The sequence below is a fragment of the Saccoglossus kowalevskii genome, chromosome 22 (assembly GCF_978046115.1).
Source record: "Saccoglossus kowalevskii chromosome 22, keSacKowa6.1, whole genome shotgun sequence".
NCBI classification, from domain to species: domain Eukaryota; kingdom Metazoa; phylum Hemichordata; class Enteropneusta; family Harrimaniidae; genus Saccoglossus; species Saccoglossus kowalevskii.
In genome coordinates, this window is record NC_140662.1 from 20736488 (window position 1) to 20749360 (window position 12873).

A 12873-nucleotide genomic window follows, 5' to 3' on the forward strand; every position below is an offset into this window, starting at 1 on the left:
TTTAATGTAAAGCAATTTACACGATTGAATGAAATAAATTGAAAAGCAATTGTTATTTGTCCTAATCGCGTAACGGTATTCAGATGGCATAGTAAGCCATTTAGCTGGGGATATTGCTGTTTTGTGTAACAGTTGCAGATATTAGTAAATGTATGCATTTCACGGATATGTATATAATTGCTGTATAATCGTTATATAACTGAATTCGTAGGTAGATATTCCACCCAGGTCATTGGTCGAATGTAGTGCGCACCAATTTGTACTTACGTGTATAGTTATATTCAAGTTGTCTTCTTACGGTTATTATACCATCGATGTCAACAGCAGCAGTAAGTTACAAGTATAGAATGAACAAAATAAAACCGACCAGCGGGAAAATAGTAAAATACTACAAGAGATAGTATAGTATTTTACCATTTTCCCGCTGGTCGGTTTTATTTTGTTCATTCTGCATTTTTATACTGCTGGCAGCATCACATTTTACTGCATGTTTGTTTTCTAAGTTTCGAGTATACTTGCATTGCGACTGTAATTATTTCGTGACTTATACTGACAAATATCAGGTGGTAGGTTGTATATATTTGGCGTACGTGAGATATGGTACCCCCTACTGTATATTTAGAACGACTACGAGCGTGAGCGCTAACATCACGTAACCAAAAGAAATAGAACACGAAGTCAACATGAGAACGTGATAGACCAATTAAAATTACAGATAAAAAACAAAACTAGTTCATATATGCAATGAGTATAAAATTACTTTATTGTAAAATTCATAAATAGTCATAAAAAACAAAGCTTCATCCCGAAACAAATGTAAATAATGTGGCATATACGGTATTGATATCTTTACTAAAAAAATTAAAGATATGGTAAAGAAATATTTGTATATGTACAACGTTCTTTTTACAGTAGAAATGCTCGCTTTTTTTTTTTTGCAAACAAACATGGCCGTCAAGATTACCGCGACGTAGTGACGTCATAGTGACACTGAAAGTGAACAATTTTATCATAATTGGAGAAATGTTTACACCTTGTATGAATAATACAAATTAACAAAATAAAATAATGCTACAGGTTCGCATTTCATTGTTACTAAATGATGCAAAACAATTTTGAAAGTTTCAAGGTACTAATGAATTGTGTACAATTGGGGGGGTTGGGCTACGAAATCGGATTGCAGGATGTGCATAGTGTTGTTGTGCTCAAATAAAATTTAAATGTACTGATTCCTTTCTCAGTTTTTTTAACGGCAATTTTGGTAAAGATTATTTTGTCAAATTCGTTCATGCAGATTTATTTTCTATTTCTAACATCCCCAGATGATTAACGAACGATCTTCTAATATAGAATATCGGCCAATACTTATTTCAGTATCTCTATTTTGTACGAGGTATATTTTTCACACATTATTACATAACTTATTTAAAACATTTTCTCTTCACTGTCTGTATCAAGTAAATCTATCTATATATATATATATATATATATATATATATATATATATATATATATATATATATATATATATATATATATATATATATATATATATATATATATATATATATATATATATATATATATATATATATATATATATATATATATATATATATATATATATCACCACATTGTTTTAATGTATTATTTTATATCAATCTATTCATACATTCCTCTAAAAATCATGATAAATCATCGAGTCTTTCAAGTTCCGTTTTACAAATCATGATATCAATCAGGTGTTATATTAAAATGTTCCTCTTTCAATCATTTTATATCAGAGTGTTCCACATTGAATCATATTACACCACAGTCTTTCGGGTCAACTTATCAGCACTTTGGACATACGTCACTTATCTCACACGTGATGTGTCGACAGATGATTAGAATAAACAACAACTTTCCACAGCATAATAAAATGTCATGCGATCTTGTTAAATTTCGCAAAAAAAATTAAAATAATTGAGTTTCAATATTCAGAACGACGTGGGCGTTCGGAATATGTTAATTTAACCGATGCATGTTAAATGTCATCCATTGTTCTCGGATTGGTGATAACCGATGATGCGAGAGAAACGTGACCCATCTAATACAATGCAGACATGTTGTGTCTTGCCGTCAGTGATGATGTGTAAGTATTAATAGCTCGTGGTTGCCTCTGAGTGTAACATTTTCCAGAGTTCACTGAACGCAGCATCACGACTTACAGGCGGCACCGACATCACATGATTGCGTAAATCGCACGAGTGTGAGATTATGCAAATTATTTGCATTCATTAACCCATTGCGACGTCGCACAGTCATCACACGTCACAAAGCAACACCAGTGAAAAGCACAGTTACATTTTTCCACCTTCGAGCTAGATTTAATATTGTAGCCTCGTCCGCAGCACATACTATCACAGTTGTCCATTCCCGTGCTTGTGTTGTTGCACGAGCGCCCTCTGGTACCGGGGGTGCCCAGAAAAGCACTTGGTTCGCAGAAATCTGGCGAGCGTTCAGAATACATGAGGTCAGCCACTTTCGCTCGGCGGTTTCGATTCGATGGAAACCACGTCCGTCCGTCGTTATTGTCCGGTGACACCATAATTGCGCTGTCGTATTTTTGTTTGACAATGTTACCAATTTCTCTAAATTTAGGTGTGGACATCCAACAGGTTTTTATCTGACAGCTTGCAGATGGTCCATGGCATTTGCACATTTTCTCTCGCGATCTCGAAACAATCTGAAAAAAAAAGTATTGTTTTGAGTGAGTATTTTAAAAGTTGAGTGTGTACAAGTATATGGGCTATCAAACGACCGTAACCACCCAAGTCGCCGAGAATTGGAGCAATCATTATGAACGGGACAAACTTTCATCAAAGGCATGGTCCAAAGTGTAAATGTGACATGATATTGACGAATATTTGTTTTCAATAAAACATTTCGGCACAGAGGCATGTATTTTTTTTAAATCATCACAGCGCACTGTGAGTAATAAAAAACAAACACAACAATTATGATTATAGCATCGTATTGTGGCACTATGCCACATGTCGAGAATTGGCATAGGCGTCGCCTGTAAATCCGGATTTGTGAATGAGATTACAGAGAATCAACATGAAAAGATTCGTGATGAATTTCACTGAGATGAGATTTCTGAAAATCTGAGCACGAGAGTACATCAAAGACTCTAAATGTCTACATATTTTTTAATTTTCAAGATTCGATAATTAATTGGGCCATAATTCACCAGAATTATTACTGATATTACTAATCAGTTTCGACTTAGTACTGTGATATTGCTCTTTCAGTTTTTAAAATCTGACTATATGTTGTCAGTTGTCATATTATATTTAAATGTGTATTTTTATCACAGTAGAAGCATCAAAACTTGATAATTTATGCCGCGAATATAGTATGTGACAACCTTTTGGCACGACCTCTGACCCCTTGCCCACGAAGTCCTATAATGTATGCGGGACATGCAGGGTTAAACACTTACAGATCGACCTGCTGCGTTGTTGTGTAAATTTATTCTCGAATGTACATCTGAACGTCCTTTCTCTCTGATATCCAAGAATTTTTGGGCAAACTCTTCTCCAAAGTCCACATTATGACTACATCCGCCCCATTTCCAATCAACTCCAGGTGGCGCTGTTCTTGACGTTTTATCGCAACCACAATCGGCTGGATGTCTTCCCTCTGCGCATGACCGAGTCACCTGGAAAGCCACCCCGGCTGATGCGATGGCATGTACAAAGGCTGTTTCTTTGTATCCTTCGAAGATAAGAGAGAGGAAAAAACGTAAATATGAGATACACATATACGAATTAACGGACGAATGAATACAACCTTGACACGTCATCATTTCAACGAGAACATTTTTCACATGTGTAGATAAAATATTTTGAGAAAGATGATTTTGGCCGTGACCCGAAAATATCAACGTCAGCTACAATTTAATTTCATATAATTCACGCATCCCAAAAAATGCTTCTTATAAGATTGGCGTATTCCCGACGTTATGATGTCAAAGCTTTGATGTTCCAGAAAATCTTCGTCAAAATTCGCTTGGTGTGGCCTTCTTTGGAAGGGGCCGTACCGGGACGTCCTCTTAACGGTCAATTGTAAACTGCACGCTTGGTAGAGTTCCGGTAATATGCGGGGCCTCCCAGGGAGCTCAGGTCGACTCTGTCCCCCAGTGACGAACGCTTGGCTGAGTTTGCACTCGAGCGGATCATTTAGGAGGAAACTCACAATCGAACTGTAGGCGCCAGTCATTCCATTTTTATAGGGGTGCCAGAAGAATTCATTATGTTTTATTTGCGCTGTTTTTTTTTTTTAAGATCGTAAGAATGTTTTATGGTGTTTAAAATGTTCGTGTTCGATTTCATGATTATAGTCGAAATATAGTTCTTTTAAATTGTTATGTATGGCTTCGCTGTCAATGAATGACTATCATTTTGTTTATTAAGATAGAATATCAAAACCACTGTAACAATATATACACATTTAAATTTCATTTCAGTTCAAATTTGCTTCAACCAGAGTTTTTTTTTTAATTTTTCGAAAATCATGTTAATTCGTGAGCGGCACCAATGCACGGAGTCGCCGGGTTCTGTATCTAAGTTTTACAAGACATGGTTCGCTGTTGTATACCAATTCCTATTCATGTACACTGTTTTTTGTGTGTAACAAATCTGTTTTTGGATCGTAAATATGGTTTAAATACGTGAAAATATAGTGTTTTGTTTTGAAAATATCGGTAATTCCAGAAAAGTCGGTCCTGAACCAATTTCAGAGATATGGTAAGTACATTTGTCGTTCTCTACATTTGATTCCCTATAGTCATCTGCAGTTTGTTTTTGTTGTTCTAAGACCCAAACTAGTCATACAAAACACATACATAGGGTAAACTAGACAAGGCACCACCGCGGTCAGTGGTGGTGTATAACATTTACGTCACTCGTACGTGTTATCCCCGTGTTTTACGTCTCCAGAGTTTGTTTTTGTATAGTATTGTGTTTTTCGATCCGAAAATGGCCAGCAATATAAGTGGAATAGCTGGTAAAAAAAAAAACGCAGGAGGAGAACAGCTGAACAACAATATGGTAAAAAGCTGTCTACAGATAGTCATAATGAGCTGTTTAAGGGTCCAGTAATTCTCCAAATAGTATACCTTAAAACAAACAAACACACAACTCAAACTCAAGCTTTCGGTAATATTTTGAAAATTGACTCCACCGCTAGCCCCTTGGGGTCGAAAGACATACCGCCACCGAAATCACACGCCCACCGAAGAACCACCAAAAATCACACGGCTTCTGGAGAAATAATGTAAAGTTTGGGTTGGTGCATGCGTGACTGTGTCGAGGTGGAACGCATTCGTTAACTCCAAGTGGAAGTAACGGCGATTAGCCGATTACCGCTAGTTTGCAAAATGCATTCACGAGCAAATGCTTGAAATAAAGTGACGAATACAGACACTTCAGTTTGTTCAAGCATACAGAGAAACATGTGACCATGTCCCCCTCATTGTTAGCGTGTAACTAATTAGTTAAATTCCATCAATTCTGTACTTGTAAGTTAAAAGTTTAAATTCCAATTTGTGTTACAGTGTATATCTAAGCATCTACTCGCATCTAATACGGTGCTTGTTTTTCTTCTGCAAATGTTTGTTGACGACAGATCACAAAGAAAATTGGTCGTAACTGGTCCTGGAGAGCACATGTTGAAAACCCACTATAACCAACAAGAGTACATTGTATATCCGTGAAGCATTTTTTGGTTTTGGTTTGACTCTTGTTTCAGACATACCGTCTTCATCACTGTTCGCGGCGTTAACTTTGTTTTTTTTTTGGGGGGGGGGGTGAACTACCCAGCGTTAAACGCATTATTTTTTATTCTGCAGTCAAATCAGTCGTGAATAAAATAACAAACGCAATAGTATGAAAAACGGAACGGACCAACATTGAGTATTGAGTTTTCATTACGCCCTGGAGTCGTGTTCTCGTTTTTCAGTCATACGAATTAATTAAAACTTGCCAGAGTATGGCATCATGGTTTTATTTCTTTAAATTCCTGGGAACTGCGATATTATACTTTATTATTTTTTTTTCTTTTCAAAATAATTTTGACCTACATGTTGAGACAATTATAGTGAATTTATAATGTTTTGGTAAATAATTGTAACACGTCATCATGATATCAAAACAACAAAGCATAAATTATACAGTATGTTTACGGGGATGTGACTGTACCTGTTTTAGCATTGATGCTTAATAGCCTCGTATTTTGAGAAACAAAAAAAACCCACAGACGACAGCAAAGTGTATGAGTTTCGTGGGTTGCACCATGATAATAAAGATTAGGAACGATCGAATTCCAGTCCAATCAACTTGTACGTGTGAAAACACGCCAGTTAATTAGTTAATTTCCGTTTCGGTGTCCACTAATTTTGCGAAGCACGAAAACAAGTAAATTGAATTTATCGTTTTTAGGGTTACTGCGTCACGAATATATCGGCCGTGCATCTTTAGCAACGCCACATAAATATCGGGTTATTCGCTCGGTATCGTAACGTTTTTATTATTCACCACCAAGACTCGCAAACAGTAACGGGTTTTAATACAAAACAATGTCTCTTACGTCAGCGTGTCGTCATAAGTAGGACGGGGCGTTAGAGGTCAGGCATTATTTATTTACGGCATTCAACTTTCACGTAAGTTCAATTTACTGGGTTCTTTTTTTTCCGTGACGTCAAAACGCGGGAACATGATATGATGTCGTCTGCTAAGTCAAATTTATTACTACTGTTCGAGTTGACGGTATGTATTTTCCTTTAGTGAGGTTTCATATCACATCATTTGAGCGAAATAACGTCACGGTTCAGTTGTTATTAAATAGATGCATTTGAAAGAATGGCACATTCAGATTTATTTTCTTTTTTAGTAGAAACTGGTCGGAGTTTGAAATATCACAGAACCCACTTTTGATCGGAACAGCGCCGATTTTAGTGGTAGCAACAACATTTAAGGAAGAAGCCTACTCATAAATTAAAAAAAAACAGAATTTATTCATTTTGCAATAAATTGTACTCCAAGGTAATACAAGGATATTGACCAAAAAAAGTTGGGGGTCACCAGCTTTTTTTCGAGAAATTGATGGTTATATTTTAGTGGAAAGTCGTCATTTTGACACTATTATAACGCTTTTACCACAGGTTTCTATGGCAGAGATATTATGCAATATCTCAAAATTTAACCTGGTGGCATAGGCTGAAAAAATCATATATTGTTAATGATGAAATATTTTTGTTGTTCTGAAAAAATGTTAAAAATGCAATTTTTCTTTAACATTGTGTTCTATGGAATTGTTCTAAAAATAGCACTGTTCAAGAAATATTAGGACACATTTCTCAAAAAGCTTAACTGTAACACACAAAATAATGCTATTTCATTTTACCATGCGACATTAGCTTCATGATTGTACATACTAAACTAATGAACATTGTCATGCGATTTATGACCAATTTTGTCAAAAACTATGACTAGGCTTCTACTTCAATGTGTCAGTCAGCCAATTTACATTGTTCGGGATTTGCAATGCAGTACAGTAGTACCTTCAACATTAAAACATCTAGTTTAATATCCCAATATCAAGTTTAAAATCTAAATATACTGGTCCCTTGCTCAGAAACGGGTATTAATTATCTATACATATACGTGGTGTATGACATGGCCGTGTAATTGACAGTGACCTGTAATTGTGAATTTGAAACAGTGTATCCGCTACATGTGTATTCGAAAATGAAAAAATCGAACCTATTTAATATTGAAATAAAATGATCCACATTTGAACTCGAATACCGATACTCGTGGCATATTGGGAACCTATGGCTGGTCGACATCAAGGTGTTGGTTGTTGGGGGGTGGGGGGGTATTGGAAATTGAATTTTTTTAAATTGAACTTAATAACATATATGGAAAATGCTGTCAGATCAATCGACTTGTTTCACTTTTTCCACCAATGAGTGTAAAAATATTCGTACTTTATTTATTACGAAAAATATGTTTTGGTGTGCTGACCAACTCAGAAAGGAAATCTTTGTCGTACAGCGGGCAAAATTTGTCCACATACACATGCACGTCTCCGGACAGTTTGCTCCTTTTTTCAATTGAATTTACAAAGGACACCGTACATTTGTAATCGTTGATATGCCGTAATATGTACACAATTAATGTTCTTTCTTATAATGAATTGGTTTTCCTCTGACTTATACTTGACATATGGCGTTGGCATAGCAGCAGCCGCACTTCTGCTCTATATTTCGAACGGTGTCGTATCTAACAAATGTCGGAGCACAATTTCGCTGACTTGCAAATTTACTTCACCCATCTGCTCTCTCCACTATCCAGGGAACCCCTCCCCCAGATATCATAAAAATCTAGAATTACATTTGTTTTATTGACCAGACACATTTGTTGCCATAGCGACCGATTAAAAAGGCACGGGAGGATTCTTGTGACAACTTGCATAATCTGCGCTCACTGAGAACACGTGAGTTATGGATGTGTGTTTATGTGCACGATGAGTTTTTACAACTCGCTGTCCCCGGAAATGTCACCAGGCTTAGAGCTACAAAGAACACTAACCACCAATCCACTTACATATATACACATAGCACTGAGCATCCCAACGTTAAAGAAAGACGGTGTTCGTAGAATGCTGGCTTAAGAGAGGTGGTGCAAAATGTTAACATATCGTAAAATCAGGCAGGGTAAGAATTAACCCAATCACCCCACGCCTTGGCGGGTGCATTCCTATTAAAATTATACAGAGGGTGCCGACCACATGATATATCTTCGATATAATTCCAAAGAATGTGATTCATACCAAAGACGGGTGCTATTTTGGAGTTTTCAGATTTTTTGATAATTCTTGGACTAATCGATGTAATCTAAGGCCTAAATAAATCGATTTTCACTATTCTTCAAATCAGGCCTTATGCTTCGAACCCGAGTGATAGACATTCGAGACATTTTTCGGGTGGCCACCCTGCAAAGCAGCGCATAGCATACGATGAAAAGTACCACGACAAACAAAAGAAATATCCATCACCAGTGGAATTATGAACGCTTACAGATAAAGCAAACTTACAAAGCCGATGACATGTTCTACTAGGGCCTCTACAGCCTACACAGGCAATTATGCCAGTCGGTTTTATCGCCGGTAGCGATGCTGTGATGATGAGTCTGACCTTTGACATCTCATCCCAGTTGATCAAAAGTTAAATTCTCCAGATGTTAGTGTTTGCAAAAACATTTAATCACGTGACAATGTGTTTTACAAAACAAGGTTTTTGCATTTAGTCGATAATTTTTTCGATGTGTTCGTAATTGTGAAAAGATGCTAGTCTGTAATGCAATTATATAAAGGTGACGATACGTGTATCAATGAGTACTTGCAATTATTTATCAAAGATAACACCATCATAATGACGTCACGTTTGTTTTCGACAACAACGCCGTGAGAGTCAAATGTTTCAAAGGTTTTATTGACTACGCATCGGCCTAGTTTTTCGCTACACTCCCATGGGCATACTTCTTCCGCAAACCCTTAATATATGGAATTGTGTGGGGGGGGGTGTGAAAAAGTGTGGAAATCAACATTCATTATAGACATGGTATAGATACAATCATCAAAACGCGTTGTTCAAGCCATCAAATTTAACGGGGAAATGCTGATATCTTACGTTAAAGCACTTAAAAGGGTGCAAATTTTCGCAAAATTTATTCATTATTCATTTTCGTACTGACTTGTAAAAAGTAGGATTCTGGCGGTAGGGCAGTACATCGCAGTCAATGTATTTATGTGTGTGTTGCAGAATCGTACTTGTTTAATGTATTCGGAACATTCAAATTAAAATCGAATACTACTTAAATACGTATACATGGATTTCTATTGCACTATTTAGTATTTATTAAATCAAATATAGTTCTGTATTTATTAAAGTAAATTAGTAACCAACAACATTAAACTACATGTAATGTGCACAGGAAGTGGCAAATGATTTATGTACACCAATAATAATGGCATTTATGTATATTTCAAGTCATGACATTATTTAGTATTTCACAATAAATGTCGATTGTGGGAAAATAAATACTCGTTATTCTACCACAGCAAGACTTGGTTTGCGCCGCCATCCTTGGTAAATGCTATCCAGTAGCGGTTTTAAAAGTATCGTTAAGTTTGCTGTTTCATGAAAGTCATTGGAATTTGTTTATATTTTGCGAATAGATTGCTTATTGCCATGAAGGTCATATGTGCAGAAACAATTGGGGTCACGGGCCAAATTAGGGATAACCGTGGCATTACTTTACGTGAAGTTAAAGTTTTGTTTTGTTTGACGTGTCAAGTAATACATGTACTGTCATATACGCAACAGTTATGATTTTCGCAAGATATTCACATCAGAAGTTTCTTGGTAATATTCGAATATCCCGAGCAGTTCCGTGGATTCGGTAGTGATTGAATTTTTAGCATCCTAAAGTGTCATCTAGGATTCTCTGTTCGACGATTGTGAAAAAAATATTATACTGAACCAATGCTCGATGTGATGCATTTTCCAGTAAAACTAGTCTAAGATATGAGACGGACTGTTGAGTTGTTTCTTGTACCATTAGGTTTCTTTTTTTGGGTTGTATAGAACAACTATTTTATTTAAGTTACCACTGCGTCCGAGTGAACTTCCAACTTCGAGTATTGTGCGCTTCTAGTCATAACGCGCATCAGTGCATTCGAACAGCAATGCATGACGGGAGTTTTGTTTTTGTAGTGAAAAAGATAAATAAACGCAGCAACACTGTAATAATGCTGTAACTTTCAGATTTGATTTTTTACCAAGTTACTAAAAATTGATAGGGCTTCTAACTACGTTTCTCCGACAAAACAACGAATACCGCTTTACAGCGTTCTATTCTACGGAGTTGATGTAGTGAGTTCGGAGCACGATGATTCAAGTACGTGATATGGTCAGAGTATGTGTGGGTGGGATGACCAGGGTTGAGATGAGAACTTGAAGCCATGTTGTTTACAATACGTTAATACGAAGTGGCGTGCACGGAGCAATATGCCGTATGTTTATTTTGTTATCCGGGTCATATTATTACGTCACACGAGCTCCCATAATTCATTCCGGTGCTTACGTGTTGAAACGCAACTTAGAAAAGATAAGCGTCATTGTAATATCTCTGCAAAGCTTAATGCGGGTTACAGGACAACTTCAGCCACTCTCAAATCTCAAGGTCTTGACCATAAAAAAATGTAACAACATTTAAATCTTTTAAAATGCCAATCAATCCGTGGGAACGAGGACCACCGTATAGTATAATAGCCGCGTATTTTTTTTTAGAGTCTGCGCAGTTCGAACTTGTTCAAAATAGTTTCACGGTAATTCACGTTCACATTCTTACGGTACTTTCGCCGCTGACGGATAAATAAAAGAATTGCGCCTGGCTTAATTTGCGCGTTGACATATGGTAGAGAAATGTACATAGTCTAGATATCCAGTAATTTGGTCTCGACACTTTGAGACATAACGTGAGCCCTACATAAAAACGAATTGCCGACATAGGCTATCAAACACGGTGCCCAGAACTAATAAATAACGTTATCGTACTAAAGTGTCGAATATGAGAACTGTGATGTGATTGAGTTTGGCTAAACATCAGCACTGTGCCGATAAAGAACAAAACCATTGAGGTTTATTATTCTACGGATTTCAGTTCTTTCTCGCTGGTTCCTATATTGTTATCGCTGACTCTACGTACGGATCTAACCACTTTACGTATATCGGTATTTTACTCTAGGTGGATACGTGTCCCGGACACGTGATCTGATGAAATGTTTTAACAACTTAACAACAGGGTTTCTGGGCAGGAATCGTGATTATCACAGTATTTCGTGATTTTTTAGATTTGGAAGCAAAGCGGGACTAGTTTTAACGTAATAATATGTATGCTCGCCCAATGGTCAACGGGTCACATGGTGACTCCTTGTCGTGGATATTAATATATGTATGTAGTGGATATTTATGCCAATGTCCAGTTTTATGTTTCTAGAAATATATCCGAACGACCCACTGCATACAATATTATGATAACAACCATTTTTCACTCTCTATCTCAACCCGAGCGTTATTGATGTTTGCCGATACATTGACTAACGAAATTGTTTCTAGTATTTGTTATCAATACTAACATTACACTTTCCCAGGCTGATAGCAATAAATGTAAAAAAATAAAATGAAAGCTTACCCTTTCCCATAATAGGGTTCACAAATGGATTTTGCTTTTTTTCCTCCAGCGAAGTACAGTCCCATCGCCGATCCCTCATTTGGTAGGAGCATTCGTGGACGGCAACCATCATTCCTTGGATAGCGCTGGCTACCAGACCCGGTGTACGCATGCATATCCTGTGCTGCTTCCTACGAAACCCCGGTACCATGCCGCACACCGTATTTGCGTCCAATTCAGCGTATTTCACTTGCGGTGTTGGAGTCTGCATCGTCATCACGGGATTACCGTAACCCCTAAGAGAGAGAAAAAAAAAGAAAATTGCATTCGCTACAGCTGCTGTAACTCACCCACGAAAAAACGTGCACTAAGCAGGCTTCTGCAACTTTGCTCTCAAATAAACTACGCTCGTCACATGGCCTACACATGGTGAAACACTTAAAACATTTACAAACGCGTTACAGCCAAGTTGTAAGATGTGGCAGACAAGCGACGTGACATACAGCACCGTTTAAAGAAAAGATAAATTGGGTGTACCTCTGTAAGGGCAAACAGAACAGCAACGAGATGGCTATTAAGAACATTCCGA

The 12873-nt window shown here is 37.0% G+C and overlaps 1 protein-coding gene across 1 annotated transcript; it reads right to left on the reverse strand.

The window, feature by feature from the left end:
* Positions 1-2121: 2121 nt before the first annotated feature.
* LOC100329012 (wingless-type MMTV integration site family member 10) lies at positions 2122-12873 on the reverse strand. The gene is made up of 4 exons (XM_002742258.3): positions 12822-12873; positions 12306-12580; positions 3488-3762; positions 2122-2728 (listed from the first exon to the last, which is right to left on the reverse strand). The coding sequence occupies exons 1-4, from the start codon at positions 12866-12868 to the stop codon at positions 2267-2269; spliced, it is 1059 nt and encodes a 352-aa protein (XP_002742304.2). The 5' UTR covers positions 12869-12873; the 3' UTR covers positions 2122-2266.

Coding starts and splice junctions, on each gene's coding strand:
- LOC100329012 (XM_002742258.3), bottom strand. CDS start 12,868: ATGTTCTTAATAGCCATCTCGTTGCTGTTCTGTTTGCCCTTACAGAG. Junction 12,581..12,821: donor TTCTGTTTGCCCTTACAGAG/GTACACCCAATT, acceptor TCTCTCTCTTAG/GGGTTACGGTAATCCCGTGA. Junction 3,763..12,305: donor GAACCCTATTATGGGAAAGG/GTAAGCTTTCAT, acceptor TTATCTTCGAAG/GATACAAAGAAACAGCCTTT.